This window comes from Phyllobates terribilis, unplaced genomic scaffold (assembly GCF_046119375.1).
Source record: "Phyllobates terribilis strain yellow unplaced genomic scaffold, ASM4611937v1 Scaffold_2__4_contigs__length_985480577, whole genome shotgun sequence".
In the NCBI taxonomy this organism is placed as follows: Eukaryota; Metazoa; Chordata; class Amphibia; order Anura; family Dendrobatidae; genus Phyllobates; species Phyllobates terribilis.
The window spans coordinates 892,845,542-892,866,801 of NW_027362762.1; the positions used below are offsets into that span (position 1 = coordinate 892,845,542).

At 45.2% G+C, this 21,260-nt stretch overlaps 1 protein-coding gene across 2 annotated transcripts in view; it reads right to left on the minus strand.

Annotated features, from left to right (window-relative positions):
• Positions 1 to 21,260, minus strand: part of CADM2 (cell adhesion molecule 2) — a 612,895-nt gene that overhangs the window by 388,800 nt on the left and 202,835 nt on the right. For both annotated transcript variants that reach the window (XM_073668208.1, XM_073668209.1), the window contains exons 3-4: positions 15,412 to 15,549; positions 7,410 to 7,580 (exon numbers count right to left, since the gene is read on the minus strand). In XM_073668208.1, the coding sequence (XP_073524309.1) occupies positions 7,410 to 7,580; positions 15,412 to 15,549 (309 nt within the window). The remainder of the gene's footprint in view (positions 1 to 7,409; positions 7,581 to 15,411; positions 15,550 to 21,260) is intronic.

A 21,260-nucleotide genomic window follows, 5' to 3' on the forward strand; every position in this document is an offset into this window, starting at 1 on the left:
AAGCTCTTGGCTACAGAAATGCTGCCTTTCCGCCTGGTGGACACAGAGGATTTTCGAGACCTTATGTCCGTCGCAGTGCCCCAGTACCAGATGCCCAGTCGGCACTACTTCTCAAAGAAAGGTGTGCCTGCGCTCCACCAGCATGTCGCACACAACATCACCGCTTCTTTGAGAAACTCTGTGTGTGACAGGGTGCATTTCACCACAGACACTTGGACGAGTAGGCATGGACAGGGGCGTTACATGTTGCTGACTGGGCACTGGGTAACTATGGTGACAGCAGGACAAGGGGCTGCTGTCCAAGTCTTGCCGTCCCCATGAGTTGTGCGTCAATCCTCTTTATGTCAAAGTTCCTCCACTGCTTCTGCCTCCTCAACCTCCTCTCGGTCTTCCACCTGCACCCAAAGCCTGTCTGGTCATGCCACAAGCTTTCTAACTGCGCAGAAGGGATCCTGCACACCTCCTTACTATGCTGGCAGTAGGGCTCAACTTCATCAGGCGGTTTTTACATTGAAATGTCTGGGAAATGTGAGTCACACAGCTGAGGAGTTGTGGTCAGCTCTGGAGAACCAATTTCATGAATGGTTGTCTCCACTGGACCTGAAACCAGGGAAGGCCGTGTGCGACAATGCTGCAAACCTGGGTGCGGCCCTTCGCCGGGGCAATGTCACACACGTGCCTTGTATGGCTCACGTGTTGAACCTGGTTGTCCAGCAATTTTTAGCCCACTATCCCAGACTAGATGGCCTTCTGCAGAGGGCACGGTCGCTGTGTGCTCACTTCCGCCGTTCGCATCCCGCAGCTCAGCGACTTACATCTCTACAGAAGTCGTTGGGCCTGCCACTTCACCGGCTAAAATGCGATGTGCCTACCCGGTGGAATTCAACTCTGCACATGTTGCAGCGACTGTGGCAGCACCGACAAGCCCTGGTGCAATACGTTCTGACGTATAGCCTGGGCCAACGAGATTCAGAGGTGGGGCAAATCACGCTGGAGGAGTGGTCTCAGATCAGGGACCTATGCACCCTTCTGCACAGTTTTGAAATGGCGACGAAGATGTTTAGTGCTGACGATGCCATTATCAGCATGACTATTCCGGTGATTTACATGCTGGAGCACATGTTAAACAGAATTCGGAGTCAGGTGGTGGCACAAGAGGAGGTGGAGGAAGTAGAGGAGGAGGAGTTGTATGCGGAAGGGCTAACATCTGCAAGGTGCAGACGGTCGGCAGCACCAAGGCGGCAGGCATGTGAGGGTGGGGGAGATGGTTTTACCAGGGCGCATGGTAGCAGCCAAACTAGTGAGGAAGGTGCAGGAGCCCAGGAAGAAGTGGAGGACGAACTGATGGAAGACTCATCAGATGAGGGAGACCTTGATCACATTTCTGTTGTGCGAGGTTGGGGGGAGAGGACAGAGGAAGGAAGCATGATTGTTACCTCGCCACCAACACAACAGGGACTTGGTGCTCCTGGATGCGCAACACACATGAGTGCCTTCTTGCTGCACTACCTGCAACATGACCCTCGAATTGTGAGAATTAGAAATAATCCTGACTACTGGGTTGCCACACTGTTAGATCCCTGGTACAAAAGTAAATTTTCAGAAATTATTCCTGCCATAGAAAGGGATGCACGCATGCACGAGTATCAGCAGAGACTGTTGCAGAATCTTACATGTGCTTTTCCACAAAATACCAGTGGTGCACGTAGTGAATCTCACAGTTCCAACTTGCCAACCGTGGGACCGTCAAGTGTTCAGCACTCAAACCGTAACAGAACCACAGTATCTGGTGGTAACATCAATTTTGCGGAATCATTTCACCACTTTTTTAGCCCATCCTTTGCAAGGCCACAGGAGACAAGAAGTCTGACACATAGTCAACGCCTAGAGACGATGGTACAGGAGTATCTCCAAGTAAACATTGAAGCCACGACTGTGTCACTGGACCCTTGCTCTTTTTGGGCTTCCAATCTGGATAAATGGCCGGAGCTAGCCACTTACGCCTTGGAGATCTTGTCATGCTCTGCAGCCAGCGTTCTGTCTGATCGTGTGTTCAGCGCTGCTGGTGGTGTGCTGACAGATAAGCGCACGCGGCTCTCCACTGATAATGTAGACAGACTCACGTTCATAAAGATGAACAAATCATGGATCCGAAACGACTTTTCTACCCCTGTGTCATCCTGGGGAGAGTAAAAGCTTGATGTTTGTTTAAAATCACCCTACCAACCGTTTTAAGCTTTCAAATTACTAATCATGTTTATCTGTATCTTGACTGGAAAATAATTTGGGCTTTGTAGCAGTGTGCAGCACTGATCCTATTAGGCCATCTATAATAAGCTCCACCAGATTTAAAATTAAAAATAATTTTTAGCTGCATCTAGCCCGGAAAATAATTTTGGGGCTCCAAGATGCGCAAGACACATAAGTGCCTTCTTGCTGCACTACCTGCAGCATGACCCTCATATTGTCAGAATTCGAAGTAATCATGACTACTGGGTTGCCACACTCTTAGATCCCCCAAACTTTTCGATCAACCTTTTCATTTTAATAAAGACCAAAAAAATGGTCATTTTTGAAATTATAAGCATTAGCAGGTTGTTAGAAACTGAAATCAAACAGTTTTCAACTCAAAACTTTATTCTAGGTGATGTTACATTTTCACATAGGACCCCTTGTTCGAAAGGAGCTTCTGAACTCTCTCGTCCATTGAATTTGTCAGGTTTTGGATGGTTTCTGCTTCAATTGTTTTGCATGAGGACAGAATACCCTCCCAGAGCTGTTGCTTAGATGTGAACTGCCTCCCGCCATCATAGACACTCCTTTTAATGATGCTCCAAAGGTTCTGAATGGGGTAGAGGTCAGGGGAGCATGGGGGTCACACCATAAGTTTGTCCCCTTTTATGCCCATATCAGCCAGAGATGCAGATGTTTTATGTGCAGCATGAGATGGTGCATTATCATGCAGAAAAATGATCTTGCTGTGAAATACACGGTTCTTCTTCTTGAACCATGGCAGGAAGTGCTGTTTGAGAAAATCCACATACATTATGGAGTTCATCTTTAGCGCCTTCAGGGATCCTAAAGGGGCCGACAATCTCTCTCCCCATGATTCCAGCCCAAAACATTACTCCACCTCCTCCTTGTTGGCGCTGTAGCCGTGTTTGCGTGGGGTGTCCATCAACCAGCCATCCTCCACTCCATCCATCTGGACCATCGAGCGCTGCACGGCACTTATCCGTGAACAAAACAGTTTTGAAATCAGTCTTCATGTAATGTTTGGCCCACTGGAGCCATTTCTGCTTGTGTGAAGTGGATAGAGGAGGTCGACAGGATGGCGTATGCACAGCTGCAAACCTCTGAAGGACCCTGCATCTTGTTGTTCGGGGGACGTTGGAGGCACAAGCAGCTTCAAAAACTTGTCTGCTGCTATGACAAGGCTTTTTTGCCGCTGCTCTTTCAACCTGACGTAATTGCCTGTAGGAAAGAGTCCTCAATTTGCCCTTATCAGCACGCACACGTGTGTACTGTGAATCAGCTACATACTTCTTGATTGCCAAGACACTTCATCCTGATCATCGCACAATGTTGATTGTAGTCATGCCTTGACCTAAACACTCCACAATTTGTTGCTTCTCAGCAGCCGACACATCCTTTTTCTTTCCCATTTTGGCATAAAATGTAGGCTGCTGAATAATGTGAGAGAGCCTTCTTAAGTAGTCTTGCCTTTCATTGGACACACCTGACAAACTAATTAGCACTGGTGTCTGCAATTGCTTACAGTGATATAAAGAGCCCTGACACACATCACCATCAATGAATTTAACTGACAAACAAACAAATTCTTCCCTTATCACTCCTAAACACTTTTTGCATAATAATTTGGAACACAGTGTACATGTGCTTTTCCACAAAACACCAGTGGTTCACGTAGTGAATCTTACAGTTCTAACTTGCCAACCGTGGTCTGTATGGAGTTGTTCAATAAAGGGCCCAAAATTAAGATAACATAGATGGGAGAGGTCTCTATGAATAGGAATTCCTAAGTATTTGATACCCTGTGAGGGCCAGGCAAAGGGAAAGTTGGACTGGATGGAATCCTATATGGATTTGGGGAGGGAGACATCGAGGGCCTCAGACTTCGCTGCATTGATTTTAAAATTTGACCATGTAACAAAGTGATCTATTTCAGCCATAACAGCATGGATGGATATATGTGATTGAGTGATATATACTAGGACATCATCAGCAAATAGAGAGCACTTGTACTCGGTGCCTCCCACCTCAATCCACCTAATATTGGGGTTATGGCGAATTGATGAGAGCAGGTGCTCCGTCACTAGGATGTATAAGAGAGGGGACAGAGAACATCCCTGCCTTGTCCCATTGGTGATTGTGAAAGGTGATGAAAATGTTCTGACGCGCCCCCTGGGCCTTGGGACACCCGGAGCCGGACCCTTTTTGGTGGATGCTGGTGATTGTAGTCTCCGTGGCGGCAACCCGGTTCCGTGGCTCAGGGCGGTCAAACCAGTGGCGGAACTATTTATGTGGTTTTGATGTTTAAATGTCCGACTACGCCACCCGTGGATTGCGGTCAGAGTGAACCGCCGCTCCAGGGCAGACCGCTGAGGCTGGTGTTGTGGGTGCAGCAGAGCGTAGCATAACTCCCCACGGGAGGAGTATAGCCTCAGGGCAGTGTATGCGGAGGATGGGGGTGATGGTGCAGGGCAGCAGCAGTAATGACACGGAGTCAGTGATGCAGTCCAGGGCCTTTACTCACAGTTCTTATTATCCAGACCACGTATGCAGGTAACGGCTGCCCACGTCGTACTGTGCTCACCAGGTGAGGGGCTCAGACAACTCCCAGATAACTTTGGAGCGCTTCACAGGACCCCCTTTGTGTGTCCTTTGTCTGGCCTTTCTTACCAACCCTTCTGTCCGGCTGCCTCGGGCCTCCTCTTGGTAAACTTGGCGCCAGTTTCCCTGACCCTATGTGGTGCCTTCCTAGCGGGTGTAGCGAGGGGCTGCGCCACATAAAATGTCACAGCCTCCTGTTTCTAGCTGAGGGTCATTTCCTGCCTCCACTAGTTTCGGGGACCGGTCTCCCCTTTGGCCTGACCCCTCCACGCAGGTGGATTCTGGCGTGCGGTGGCGACTCGCCCGTCCGCACCCCTGAGATCCCTTCGTTCCTCGTTCCTGGAGCCTTCTCCGCTCCTCTTCCTTCCTTCTCCCTCTTCCAGGCCTGGGCCTCTGTTACTAGGCCCGCCTCCAGAGCAGAGCTCATGCAGAGCCCCTGCTCCCTGCCACTTCTGCTCAGACTTCTCTGCACTGAACTAAGATGGTGCCCACCTTTTATACACCCTTCTCAATGCACCCAGGAACTGCTTCCTCCCTGCTCCTGCACTACAGGGTTCCCCTTCCTCAGTGTTCGCTCCCCCCACTCCAGCCAGGGACAGGGACTGTCGTGCCCATCTCAGGGGCATATTGGTCGCCCTGCCCCACGGCAATGTGGTGTAATGCATGCAGGTGTCGGGTCCTGATCCACACTACATCCTTACCTGAGAGTGAGATATCACACCTCTGGGTGAGGTGCAATACCTCTGTAGCAACCGAGCCCTCAGGGTGCTACAGTTCCATTTATCTTCAGCCTAGGTGACGTATTGCGATACAGGGCCGTGATTTTGGCTATAAAAGGGTCCCCTAGACCCCTACCCCAAGCTTTTTAAGAGAATCATATATGGCGTGCCAGGAGACTCTATGGAATGCTTTCTCAGCATCCAACGAGAGTATCTAATTACAAATTTTTAACTGCATCTAGCCCAGGAAATACTTTGTGCCTAGTAGCAGGGTCTGCTAGTCAGCGGATTATCCCGGCTGTTAAGCAAGCTACACCACCTGTAGTTTGGACACTTCATTTTTTCAAAGGAAATGCTTCGGGACCACGGGATACTCAGTGAAGAGCATCAGGAGGCACCCCAAGGCATAGGGCTGGGACTGGCAGTAGGATGCCTTGCGGTGGACAGCCGAGCTCGATCCTTATAAAAGCTTTTTAACTGCAGCAGCTTTAGTGGACGCTACTGGAGCTGGAATTACGCGGCTGCTGGCATGAGACTTGCCCTCCAATAGATCCTTGTAAATGGATTTAAAGTGTATTCATTCAAATTAGAGAGACAATTTAAATTAAAAAGCTTAGAGCTGCCTCCACCACAGGGGGGCTCGCTCGACCCACCAGCGGACAGGCACCAGTATTGGGAGAGGGGGGCTGGCCATCAGGGTTCACCGCGGCTCTGGCACAAACCCGGCGACACGGAGGTGGCACGGGCAGGAGCGGACTGGCCGTGTCGGCTTCTCACTTTTTGGATTTTAGAAGGGCATGACATGCCTATATCTGTGTCTCCCCCTCCTTTTACTCCTCCACCTCTTTTATTTTCGCATGACTATATGTACTTGTCACTTTTCCATGTGTTAGTTATGTCTTCTGAGCAGTTTGTCAGCTTTTGGACACGTTTAAGGTGTTTTCTATGTGTTTCTATGTGTTTTTGTTTGCCTGCCATTGGTTTTAACGGTGTTCGAAGGTGTTCGACGAACAGTTCGACGAACAGTTCGGCGAACACACGGGTGTTCGACGAACCGAACCGAACTCGAACACTACTGGGGTGGCTCAACACTACTCTTATGGTCACTGGGGTGCTATCTCCTTTAGAGTGCAAACTCTTATGGTCAGTGGGGTCCTCTCTCCCTCTTCTGTGGAGTATAAGCTCTTAAGGTCAGTGTGGTCCTCTCCCCTGTAGAGTGTAAATGCTTATAGTCAGCGAGGTTCTCTTTCTCTCTCTCCTTTAATGTATAAGCTCTTATAGTCAGTGGAGTGCTCTCTCTTTCTCTCTCCTGCCTATAAAGAGTGAGACCTTATGATCAGCAAAGATCTCTCTCTCTCCTCGCCTCCATGTGTATTTTACAATCCCATACAAGCTTTACAGTATTTAAATTTTTGGGTGAAAATGTGGCAAAGTCAGTGAATTTAAATTTCTAATGACCTGTTCTGTGAGGGCAGAACTAATAAAGACAGTTGTAAATATGAGGGAAGAGCACTGTTTTGCATTAATCTTCATCAGTTCTATCATTAAAGGTTTCACCATAGTTTTTTTTTTATATTGAGATCAATAGGAGATTGATTGAAATCCCAGATCAGTTTTTCATGTTGTTTAGATCAGTTTAAAGATGTAAAAACTTATTTTGGCCTTTATTGAGAGTAACTGTCAGGAAATGCTGCATGAGTCAGACATCACAGCTTAGAAAACGTTGAGAATCCATACAAGGCAAAAAAGCAAAATCAGTAATGTTGGCCAGAATAGCAATTTGCATTGAAGTCATTAATTCTTATAATTACCATTTCATACCATGCCTGTACTTACAGTGGATGTCTAAGGACTGCGTTGCTATATGAGGTGTCGAATTTAGAGAATCGTGGTCCACTCTGCAGCTCACAATTGCACCATCATCTTTGCGATCCCCTCGGAAATCCAGCACACTAATAACCGTGAATGTCTTCCCGTTGCTATCCCTCTCTTGTTTTTTCTCAACGTCTATATTAAAAGGAAGCCAGAAGTTCACTTTTAAAGGTTCATTATAACAGTGAGAAAACACAGCGTTCCATTCCTAACTGCAGTTTTACTTCTAGATAAGTGACAGGCGGGAGACATTGAGTGAGCCTTATTAAAGCATATTATGTAGCAGGGTTTTTCTTTATAATGTGCAATTTACAAGATGAGAATAGAAAAGTACTTATAAGAGAATGTTAATGTCCAATGTAAAAATAAAAATAATATTTATAATATTTGTGCAAGGTTAAAGTTAATTACTGTACCACTTAGAATATGTTTACATTATTTTGCAGCAAATGTCTTATAGAAGACTTAAGAATACCCCAAGTAAGTGTCTAGTACTGGAGACAGATAAATATTGGTAACAATGGTTCAGTAATCCATGACCCTTCACACAGATTGAATGAAATACAATATCCAGTCAAACCTGAAATCTCATATTAATCCCTAAAATAATGACTGCACACTATCTGACCCCTGCACAAATTGCTGGGTATGACAAAGAATACAGAATACGGTACAGTTTAAGATTTTACATTCATTGTTAGTTTTTAGAAGTAAAAGGGTATGTACAACTTTTATTTTTTAAAATATCTGCGGCCAATCCTTGGGAGTGGCAACACTATTTATGCCTTACTTTATTGCCACTGTATTACTAGTATGCATAAAAAAGCCAGGTCAAGACTTCCGGGGGTAGGGCATCTAGCATGGCTGCTTTTTACAAGAGCTCCAGATGGATGACTGATGAATACAGCTATAATCCTCAACATATCTTCATTAAACCAGCTGAAAACAAGAGATATCTATATAAGAAGGTCTGGTCTTCCACTGAAGCCGAATATTTCATAGACCCTGATTCCTAGTGCATAGTTTGCACTGCAACACTGCCTACTTGTTGCTGGCCATATTAAGGCCTAAGGAACTCAACAAGTCTGTCTTCCCAGAAACATCCCTGGAACTCTTGACCCACCTTAGTTGCAGCCAAGGGCCATCTTTCAGCCAATAGACCAAAGCTGCTGGTCTCCTGACAGGTGCACCTTCCACCAGCTTCTGTACTGGCCAAGTACCTCTAAATATTGAGTCCACCACATCCCAGCCATCCACAGAGAGGTGATAACATCTTCAGATCTCATGTGATAGACAAATACTCCTTCAGGAGTAAGGTACTGTGGCTGTTGGTGGGGGAACTGGGAGAAAGGACACTACTGTACATGCTTCAAGACAAGTCAGACAGTTTCCAATGTCTTCAGCATTCTTGATTTACTTATAAAGCAATCTACTGCCAGTCTAAAGGCCCCGTCACACATAACGAGATCGCTAGCGAGATCGTTAGTGCGTCACGGTTTTGGGATCGCTGGAGAGTCGTTTCGTGATCGCTGGGGAGGTGTCAAACATGCAGAACTTACCAACGATTTCGGCCGCCCCAGCGATCTAACTAACGATCTCGGTGGTCGTTGGGACGCTTTCACACAGCAACTATTTCAACGATCCACACCTTGATAGGGACTGTACTATGTCACAAAGGCGTGCATAAAATCACTTTTCCGCGCCTCCTCATCTCCCATTGGTGGACACTACTGCCTTATGATTGGGCGGCCTTGGTTTAACATCGCTACTGCGTCTCCGGTCAGATGGGATCGCTACTGCGTCTCCGGTCAGACGGGAACACTGGTGTGTGCATTGTTCCTGTACAGATGTATGGATGTCCATATATTTATATGAATATATATATAGAGAGTAAATGGCCATTTTTGTGTATGCATATTTGTACGTTTGAGAGTATGTGTATATATAGTTATCTGTATACGTATGTGTATATGAGTGTGTGTGTATATATTTATGTACTTGAAAATATGTATGAGTACATGGATGAATCTGTTTACATACGAGTACACGAATGTATATGCGTGTATGTATCTGTGTATGTATGTATGTATGTATGTATGTATCTGTATACGCATGTGTATACATATGTACATACAGTACAGACCAAAAGTTTGGACACACCTTCTCATTTAAAGATTTTTCTGTATTTTCATGACTTTGAAAATTGTACATTCACACTGAAGGCATCAAAACTATGAATTAACACATGTGGAATTATATACTTAACAAAAAAGTGTGAAACAACTGAAAATATGTCTTATATTCTAGGTTCTTCAAAGTAGCCACCTTTTGCTTTGATGACTGCTTTGCACACTCTTGGCATTCTCTTGATGAGCTTCAAGAGGTAGTCACCGGAAATGGTCTTCCAACAATCTTGAAGGAGTTCCCAGAGATGCTTAGCACTTCTTAGCCCTTTTGCCTTCACTCTGCGGTCCAGCTCACCCCAAACCATCTCGATTGGGTTCAGGTCTGGTGACTGTAGAGACCAGGTCATCTGGCGTAGCACCCCGTCACTCAGCTTCTTGGTCAAATAGCCCTTACACAGCCTGGAGGTGTGTTTGGGGTCATTGTTCTGTTGAAAAATAAATGATGGTCCAACTAATCGCAAACCAGATGGAATAGCATGCTGCTGCAAGATGCTGTGGTAGCCATGCTGGTTCAGTATGCCTTCAAATGCCCAACAGTGTCACCAGCAAAGCACCCCCACACCATCACACCTCCTCCTCCATGCTTCACGGTGGGAACCAGGCATGTAGAATCCATCCGTTCACCTTTTCTGCGTCGCACAAAGACACGGTGGTTGGAACCAAAGATCTCAAATTTGGACTCATCAGACCAAAGCACAGATTTCCACTGGTCTAATGTCCATTTCTTGTGTTCTTTAGCCCAAACAAGTCTCTTCTGCTTGTTGCCTGTCCTTAGCAGTGGTTTCCTAGCAGTTATTTTACCATGAAGGCCTGCTGCACAAAGTCTCCTCTTAACAGTTGTTGAAGAGATGTGTCTGCAGCTAGAACTCTGCGTGGCATTGACCTGGTCTCTAATCTGAGCTGCTGTTAACCTGCAATTTCTGAGGCTGGATACTCGGATAAACTTTTCCTCAGAAGCAGAGGTGACTCTTGCTCTTCCTTTCCTTGGGCGGTCCTCATGTGAGCCAGTTTCTTTGTAGCGCTTGATGATTTTTACAACTGCACTTGGGGACACTTTCAACGTTTTCCCAATTTTTCGGACTGACTGACCTTCATTTCTTAAAGTAATGATGGCCACTCGTTTTTCTTTACTTAGCTGCTTTTTTTCTTGCCATAATACAAATTCTAACAGTCTATTCAGTAGGACTATCCGCTGTGCATCCACCAGACTTCTGCACAACACAACTGATGGTCCCAACCCCATTTATAAGGCAAGAAATCCCACTTATTAAACCTGACAGGGCACACCTGTGAAGTGAAAACAATTTCCAGTGACTACCTCTTGAAGCTCATCAGGAGAATGCCAAGAGTGTGCAATGCAGTCATCAAAGCAAAAGGTGGCTACTTTGAAGAACCTAGAATATAAGACATATTTTCAGTTGTTTCACACTTTTTTGTTAAGCATATAATTCCACATGTGTTAATTCATAGTTTTGATGCCTTCAGTGTGAATGTACAATTTTCAAAGTCATGAAAATACAGAAAAATCTTTAAATGAGAAGGTGTGTCCAAACTTTTGGTCTGTACTGTACATATATGGACTGCTTACTGCGGTGACTACTGCTACTACTGAATGAATGAGAAGCAAAGCTTTTGCATAGTAGAACACACAGTTTATTAGACACATCAGTACAGAAATGTCAGTAGTGTAGAAACATGAGTAGTTGCCCGCTATAGGTTCTGATGCTGCCAAGGAACAGCACCAGGACCGTTAAAATACTGGCAGTAGTTGTCGCGGCTGGTCTTGGCATCATAGGTGTTTCTGCCATATCCCACTGGTTGAAGGCCTGCAATTGCAGGATCGTTTGCACGCCGTTCTCCGAGCTCCACTTCCCCATTGGCTAGGTCCACAGAGTCCACGAAGCCACGCGGACAGTACGTAATTGCATCACGTCGACGAAGAAAGTTGTGAAGCGTGCAACAGGCCAAAACAACAGAGTCTATTGATTTAAGCTTCATGTTAATTGGCGTGTGAAAAACTCTGAAGCGGTTGGCCAGGACAGCGTGTCAGAAAACGTGCTGTGTGGGTGTGTGCACAAGACCCCTAAAATATCTGCCCATGCAAAAGCATATATATACAGATAGAAGCCAAGCCCTCCCTCCCTGAAGAGCAATGATAGCAGATAATTGACTGATGTACTATATATGAATTAAAAATGGAAACTCATTTGAAACCCCAAACAATACCTACCTCACTAAAGATGTCTGATTTCTTCAAAGTGGAGTCACAGCCGGAGAACGCTGGTGGGATCCGAAAAACAAGGACGCAGTAGTGACCACCAATCGGGGACGAGGGGCGCGGAAAAGTCCAATTTATACACGCCTACGTGACTCAGTTCTGAATCGCTAACGAGATCGTTGTTAAGGTGTCAAATACAGCGATGCACACTGCCCAGCGGGAGTGCAACGACCCAGGAATGGTCCAGGAAGCTTTGTAACGATCAGCGATCTCACAGCAGGGGCCTGATCGTTGCTACCTGTCAGACATAACGAGAGCACAGCGAGATCGCTATTGCGTCACGAAAACCGTGACGCATCAACGATCTCGCTTGCGATCTCCTTATGTGTGACCGGGCCTTAAGTTGTTCAAAGGCTGAAAAAGCTCAGCTTTAACAGCCTAAATTGGCCTTAGACTGTTTCTGACTTGTCTCAAAGCAGAAAACACCCTAGTTACATAGCATCACTTCTGTATTTGTTGTGCAGCTCAATCATCTAATGGCTGCTTTATAACTCATATCCTTGAACCTTGGATTTCAGCTAATATACAAATACCAACACTTAGCCTCACTGCAGTGCCACAAGTAACTGATTCTGAAATAGCATTTTATTTTATCTCTGTGCAAGATCAGAATTTGACATCCTAGTTTGAAAATTATTGTTTGTGATTTAAACAATCTACACTTCTAACACAAAACTACATCCCAGTGACCGATACAGGCAACGTCATTTCCTGAACTTGCATAAATTCAGTCACCTCGCCTCACCTATCAACTCAAGAGGGGAGAAAGCAGAAGAATGGGAGAGAGATCTTTCATTTTTTGAATTACTGCTGCTAGTATCACGCCATTCTTCTGAGTTGTTAATGGCGCATGTTAATTCATCTCTTATGATTCGTTAATACGGGAAATTGCTCTCCTTACATTTCATACATTCTTTTCGATGACCTCCTCCCAGTCATTGAGACCTGTATATCAATGGGCGTGGAAAAAATACTTGTCAAAGCAACAATGTTCACCTCATTTTGTATTGCAAATGTCAATCTACCAGTTTGGGAACACCTACATCTTCTACCCTAACAAAAACATAAATTGCAAAACTAATAAAGGTAAATAGCTACCAACAAAGTCTAAAATGACAAGATCATCAGAAAATCCAGAGGCTTTACCTGAACTTTCAAGTGGTGGAGACAATAGCCCACCTAATATATCACCATGCCAGACTTTTCAAGCATCGCCTGCAATGGAAAACCTACAAGCAGCTGCTGTTGCTCAGGAAGTCTCAAGACTCCTCATACTGCTCTATGATAAGAGATTAGATGTCCTCCAAGCATCTATCAATTCGATTCTAGCCCAAATTATGATAAATTTACAAATATTGCCGAACTGGAGATCATGGTAAATGAGTGTGGTACTACCATCACCTCTATTGCTGAGGCATCCACCAATAATCAAACAGAAGAAATTTATCTCCATTATCTCCATGACAAATTGGAGGACCTAGAGAATAGAGAGAAGTGGAATAATCTGTGACTCATAGATGTCCCAGAAAATATTTTTGGAGATAATCTATCCACCTTTCTCAATACTGACCTAAAACAAGCTTTGTAACTTTTTATCACTCCAGATTCACTGATGGTTGAGATAGCCCATCACATAGGTCCTACTAGGGAACAAGGAAGAGGTAGTCCACGAATGGTCACTGCTAGATTCCTAAACTGATCCATCAAAGAACAAATCAACAATAGCGCACCATCGGATGAACTCACTAACAGCATACAACTGTATCCTCATCTTTTATGACTTTTCTTCTTCACTCACTCAAAAACATAAAGGCTTCTCTCCCGTTTGTCGATACCTTCATGACATCTCTATTAGATTCCATCTGTTATATGCAGCCAAACTAAAAGACCAAGACAATGGTCGCACTCACATCTTTGATTATCCGATACATGCGCACTGCCATTTCTGAACACCAAATGAGGGATGACTATTATCATTTCAGTGGAAGAGCATAACTTACTTTTATGATTTTCAGGACATTGTCTACACTGTTATGGGCTACACGGTCTAATATAATTAATTATAGTAACTAGCTGTTCGTTATCTTTTCACGGGTGATGTTTTTAGTTATTCATTTAAAGCGCACATGTCAGCAGGATTGTGCTTAGTAAACTATATACACTGTCAGGTGGGTGTCATTACACTGATTAAAATAATACCTGGGTTGATGAAATCCATCTTGTGGTTCTTGTGTAATCTTTTCTTTCAGTTTGGAGATAATGATTTGCTCGTGCTTCGGGGCGGCCTGTGGTGGGCGCTCTATCTGGTGCTCTGCTTACATCTTCATCTGTATGCTGTTATGACAGCTCACTGATGGTTCAGTGACCTGCCTCCTATTTTACATAATGCATCTAGTAGTGCTGGGCTAGGTAAAATAGGAGGCAGGTCAGTGAAGGCACAGTGAGCTGTCATAAGCGCATATAGCTGAATATGTAAGCAGAGCACCAGATAGAGTGCTCCCCACAGGCCGCCCCAAACCATGCCATGTTATAAGTAATATGTATTATATACAGTATCTACATTAGCATCATTTTTACAACAATCTGCACACGCACCATTGATCATGAATCTTTCATATTTTTAGATGTCCATCAAATGCTTTTTACACATTAATAATAATACTTTTTATTTTTATAGCGCCAACATATTCAACAGCACCTTACAATTATAGAGTGGACTTTTGCAGACAATACAGACAATATAGAATAAGCATAACTCATATCAAAAGGAGTGAGGGCCCTGCTAGCAAGCTTATAATCTATAAGGAAACATATTAAATGTGAATTTGTATAGTATTCTCAACTAAAATGAATTTAAAGATGACATTTCCCTGGATGTTTTAATTTAAACTGTGGACATCCTTCCATTGGTGTTCCTCTTCTGATTCTAGAACAGTTTTTCTTTTACTTCTGTGCCCCTCAGTTCTAAAGTTATGCACCAGTAATAATTATGCTAATGTTCCCTTCAACTTACTGGGTATATACTACAGAACTTCTGTGGGTGGAGATGTTTTTTGATTGGCCAGTGTCAAATAAAAAAGCAACCCACCCCCACTCCCTTCCATAGATAAGTTCTTTAGTGTATTCCCAGTGGGCTGAAGGGAAATTCCAAATCATTATTACCAAGGGGCATATCTTTGGAAAAGATATGCACAAAAAAAAAAAAAACCTCTTCCAGGATCAGTGACGCAACACCAACTGGATGAGGTACTCAGTTTGTATTTAAAAATTAAGTGAAAAGTCCTCTTTAAGGATTCCTGAAATTAATCTCCAGTTACATAATAACTAATTTGGTTAATTTGTCCATCCCCTGTATTTTAAATTGCAGGTTTTCTTTTTTTGTTGAAAAGCAACTCCAACAGAAACCTAATGCTTGAAAAGACATTATAGACAAGCAGCTAACAAAAGAAGTGAAAAATCTTTTTAGGGAACTGCGGCACATTTTAAAGTAAAATTTTCTTACCTGTTATTTCTTGGTCACCTTTGAACCATCTAATATCTGCAGCAGGTTTGCTACCAGATGTTTTACAAGTCAGGCGAATTGGGTCTCCCTCCATAACTGGGGATGAATATCCTGAAATATGTGGCTTCTCAGGAACACCTAAATCAATATAAAGGCCACACAAACAAATAATTGAAGTTAAATATAATAATATAATTTAAAACAAAATACATATAATTTATAATAATAATTTAATATAGGTTTATAAAACAAAAGATGAGCACATCCATTTTATGCAAATTGAAATTCTGTAGAATTTTTTGAGAAATTTTTGGACCCGGCAAATTCTAACTATAGTAATTCTAACTATAGTAACTGAGATTTGCTTAGTGTGAGCAGCCAAAAATGGCTGCTGCCATTTTCGCAATGTAGAAGATGGCCACATAAATCTGACATGACCTCGGGTGTGGCTAAGCGGGCTTCCTCATAATGCTGGCAGATTTCACATCACATAGTATAGCCAACTGGAGGGCCTATCATAGCCTTTATTAAAGACGAAACATGAACTTCAGCAGCCATTTTATGGTGAATCTGGTTAGTTAAAGGACGTCACAGTTCAGCTGTAGAGATAGTGAAAGCCATGAAACACTGAAAAAAATTGCAATGCACATGTTCCAGAGACGTTTTGTCATGATTTAAAAAATTGTGGTGTAAATGTTGCACATCTAAAAAATGCAATGCAGCTACAACGTGTGTATGTTTCTTTGTCCTGATGAAGAAGTCTGTAGCACTTCGAAATGCATTGACTGAATAAAGAAAAACCTCAAATATTTTCTTTCTGAACCTGGATCTATTATATGGGATACCAGCAATGCAGATTATCCACAAATCGTCCTTCAATTTTTAGTGAATCATTTTACTACAAATAAATTTTTTGGGGAAAATTTGGCAAATGTGCCGAATTTTAATTTAAAAAAAAAAATGCTCATCTCTAATTTAACCTAATGCATGGGAGAAAGTGTCAACTACAAATAATATATAAAATAAAAAAATAAAATAAAAATCATTAAACAAAAAAAAGCCTCAGCTGATAATAATGGCAATAAATATTTTACAATTTAGATTAAAAAAAGCATTCAAAATTACTTTAATAATTACATATTCAAACAGAGAGAACCTTGCATAGGAAAAAAAAACGTTATTTTCTTTGCAATGGCTGTATAATGCCGAACCATCAGTTCATACGGAGGATTTAGAAAGACATTTATACTTTGGATCCAAAGATAGGTCTCTGTGGAAAAGCATTAAGCTGAGGAAGTTATTATCCTGAAATACTGTGCTTAGAATGGGTAGTTTTTGTCCTTAATGGCAAACTTGTAAAGATTTTTTGTAAAATTGTCCCAGTGGGGCTTAAAAAAAGCCAGCTTTCAAATACTATGCACAAAACCAATTCAGCAGCTGGATTAACTTTAATGTGTCTGGCATCCAGCATTAGTCCTATTAAGTGAAAGAACCTGGTATTCTAAAACAAGTGAAGTTCACGGGCAAAAAGGAAAAAAAAAATCAATCTCTAAAATTGTATAACAGGTTAGGAACATAGGTGTGTTTGCAATAAACCATAGCAATTTCATCTGATTCAGCCGCTGACATTCAATGAATCTCATAAAGTGTTGAGTTTAAGTGTTATTCTGCAGAATTCTCTATGAATCTCTTTCATTTTTAGTGTCACTGAAACCCTCAGAGGGGAAAAAAGGGAGAGATCATTTAGGGAATAAGGTATAAATGGTGAAGTGCTCCCAATAAAACAACAAAAACTAATAGTTTGCGGCAGAAATGACAGGAACCAAGAAAAACACTAAGGCAGAAAAAAAAGAAAGCAGCTATAAAACTTTCCTTAATTTTAGAGTTTTATGAGCACCATGTCCTTAAGAATATATAGTTGAAAGGTTTAAGCTGGCTGTAGCCAAAATACTATCCCTTGAGAATAATAGGAAACAGAAATACAATAAAAGAGCTGTGGCTTAAGAAATAAAGGACAGTTTTTAGAAGTAAAATGGTTTATATATAGTTTAGTCTGCAGGCATCATGTTATAGAGCAGGAGGAGCTGCGTAGATGGATACACTCCTCAGCTTTGAAATTGTAACACCAAGAAGGAAAAGTCAATGAGTTATGAAAATCACAGGATCAATATTCATAATAATGATATGCAAATTGTAGCATCGGCATCTCTGCCTCCTGCCAGGCAGAGACGCCGTCCCTCTCACATCCTCTCTCCCCGCGCTCCCCGTTCTCCTTCTCTTCCTGTTGTCGGCGCGCGCAGTCCCCCGGACACTGTGCATAGGGCGCGCGTGCGCTCCCCCCCTCTTAAAGGGGCCGCGCGCGACATCCTAAGGAGTCCCCGGCCAATAGCCGAGGGTCCTCCCATATATAGGGCACCTCCTCCAAAATGGAGGTGCCCAAGCAAAGTTGTTGCACAGTGTTACTTATCTCTGCTTCAGCCCTCAGGTTCTGCTGCAAGCCTGACTCCTCGTCCTATCTGCCAGCCTGTTATCGGCCCGTTACCTGCCGTGTCTGTCAGCCCGCTCACCAGGGAGCACCCGCCTGTTAACTGCCGTGTCTGTCAGCCCACTCACCTGGGAGCGCTCGACTGTTACCTGCCTGTTACCTGCTGTGTCTGTCAGCCCGCTCACTTGAGAGCGCTCGCCTGTTACCTGCCTGTTTCCTGCCGTGTCTGTCAGCCCGCTCACCTGGGAGCGCTCGCCTGTTACCTGCCTGTTACCTGACCGTCCATCTAGAGACTTCTGCCTGTCACTTGCCGTGACCAACTGACAGTCTACCCGGAGGCTCCCACCTGTCACCTGCCGTGTCTACCAGTCCATCCTCCAGGACCACTCGTCAGCCTGCCTGCTGTGTCATCTGCTATACCGGTCAGTCCCAGCCATCTGACCCGTGGGAGTCACCTGCTCTCTTACAAGGTCGTCCCCAGAGTAGCATCTGGCCCCTCTGCTCGGTCCCTCCCTGGTCACGGAGTCGTTAGCCGCCGTACGACCAGGGTCGGTCCGGGTTGATACTTAGTCACGCCCCTCCTTGCACCACAGCACAGAGGTTCCACCACCCGGACCCTTAACAGTTTGCTCGGGTCATGGAACTCGGTGGCACCCAAGCTCCCTCGCTCTCTGACCTATTCCAGGAGGTGTCCCATCAGTGATCCCAACAGAAAACCATCTTAAACTACCTGCGGAGTGTCAACTCCCTCCTGGACACACTGAATGTTCCACCTGCGTCTGCCGCGAGTCGTACGACTCCCGCTCCAGCAGCGCCGCTGCCCATCAGTGCCATGGCATCCAGCCCCGGTCTCCGGCTTTCCGCACCTCCTTGTTTCGGAGGCGACCCCGCGCTAGCTCGGGGTTTCATAAATCAGTACACCCTGCACTTTGAACTTTTGGCACACCAGTTTCCCTCCGATCATGCCAAGGTGGCCTTCATCATGTCCCACCTCTCTGGAGAAGCACTGGCATGGCTGAATCCCCTGTGGGAGAGAAGGGATCCCCTGGTGTCTGATCTGTCGTCTTTCCTCGTTGCTTTCCGGAAAGTCTTCAAAGAACCTGTATGAAAATCCTCTTCAGCCTCCTCTCTGCTTCGTATCCACCAAGGGAGTCTCACCGTGGGCCAATATGCCATACGGTTCCGTACCCTCACTTCTGAGCTCACCTGGGACAACAAGACCCTGGTGTCCATCTTCTGGGAGGGCCTTTCCGGTCGGATTAAGGACGAGTTGGCCGGACGGGACATTCCTACCACCCTGGATTAGCTGGTGTCGCTAGCTACCCGGATTGATATCCGTTTCCTTGAGCGTGGTTAGGAGACTACCCGGGAGCGAAGATTTCCTCGTCTGGCTCTTACCTTCCAGAGACCTGTCTCTCAATCAGCCACTTCCCGTACACGCTCGCCCAAACCTATGCAGGTCGACCAGACCAAGATGGTCGAATCTCGCCAAGAGTCTCGTCGAGCCGAGGGGAGCTGTTTCTGCTGTGGCAGTAAGGAGCACTTCATCCGTTCCTGCCCGGTGAGGCCGGGAAATGACAGTGTCTAGGACCGCTTGGAGAGGTCAAACTAGGCAAAAGTAAATCCTCTCCTTCCCTGACTTTGTCTGTCTCTATCTCCTGGGGAGAGAACTGCTATTTTGAACTTGCACACCTAGATTCCGGAGCTGCTGGGAACCTCATCTCCCAGTCCCTGGTAGAGAGACTTCACATCCCCACCAAACCTCTGGCTGAACCATTGGCTGTCGCTGCCGTGGATGGAGGACTTCTTCCGGTATCCATCCTGCTCATCACCGAGCCTATAACCCTGCAGGTGGGAATGCTGCACTCTGAGAGGATCTCCTTCCATGTGCTTTCCGGTTTCTCTCACTCCCTATTGCTGGGTCTACCCTGGCTGCAGAGACATGAACCCATGCTGAATTGGCAATCCGGCAAGGTTCTCCGTTGGGGGCAGGAGTGCCATGGGACCTGCCTAGTCCCTGTCCGCCCGGTTCGCCCTCCACTCACCCCGGCTAATCTATCCGGTTTACCGGCACCTTACCTTTCCTATGCAGATGTCTTCGATAAAAAGGAAGCAGAGACACTGCCACCTCATAGGCAATACGATTGCCCGATCGACCTCGTACCCAGAGCCACTCCATCCCGTGGGTGTATTTACCCGTTGTCATCGGCCGAAACCAGGGCCATGTCGGAGTACATCGAGGAGAATCTGGCTATGGGATTCATCCAGAAATCTACCTCCCCGGCCAGAGCCGGATTCTTCTTTGTCAAAAAGAAGGATGGCTCGCTACGTCCCTGTATAGACTATAGAGGACTCAATCAGATCATGGTCAAAAATAAATACCCCCTGCCGCTCATCTCCGAGTTGTTTGACTGCCTTAAGGGCGCTAGGATCTTTTCCAAGCTGGATCTTCGGGGGGGGGTATAACCTGGTCCGAATCCGTCAAGGAGACGAGTGGAAGATGGCATTCAATACCCGGGACGGTCACTACGAATACCTTGTGATGCCGTTCGGTCTCTGCAATGCTCCCGCCGTCTTCCAAGAATTGGTCATCGATATCTTCCGTGTTTTTCTTTACTCCTGCGTGGTGGTGTACCTGGACGATATCTTGGTCTTCTCTCCGGATCTTCCCTCACACCGGAGGGATGTTTGTCAGGTCCTGCTTAGGCTCAGGCAGAATCACCTCTATGCATAATACGAGAAGTGCCTCTTCGAGCAGACCTCTCTTCCATTCCTGGGCTATGTTATCTCCCAGACAGGCTTGCGAATGGATCCTGAGAAACTCTCTGCTGTCCTAAAGTGGCCCCGTCCAGAGGGGTTGAAGGTGATTCAATGATTCCTGGGCTTCGCCAACTACTATCGTCTCTTCATCCCGCACTTCTCTTCCCGGACTGCTCCCATATCTGCGCTCACCCATAAGGGAGCAAATCTCAAGGTATGGTCACACGAAGCTGAGGAGGCCTTCCTTTCCTTAAAGCAAGCCTTCTCCTCTGCCCCAGTACTGCACCGTCCGGACTGCAACAAACAATTCTACCTGGAGGTTGATAACTTCTCCTCCAGAGCCGGAGCGGTGCTCACTCAAAAGTCTTCATCCGGGAGAATGGTAACCTGCGGTTTCTTCACCAAACTCTTCTCCTCGTCTGAGCGCAACTACTCCATTGGAGATCGAGAACTGTTAGCTGTTAAATTGGGGCTGGAGGAGTGGCGCTATCTGCTTGAAGGGGCTCTATACCCGGTGATCATCTATACGGATCACAAAAATCTGGCATATCTCCAAAATGCCCAAAGACTCAATCCGCGTCAGGCCCGGTGGTCTTTGTTCTTC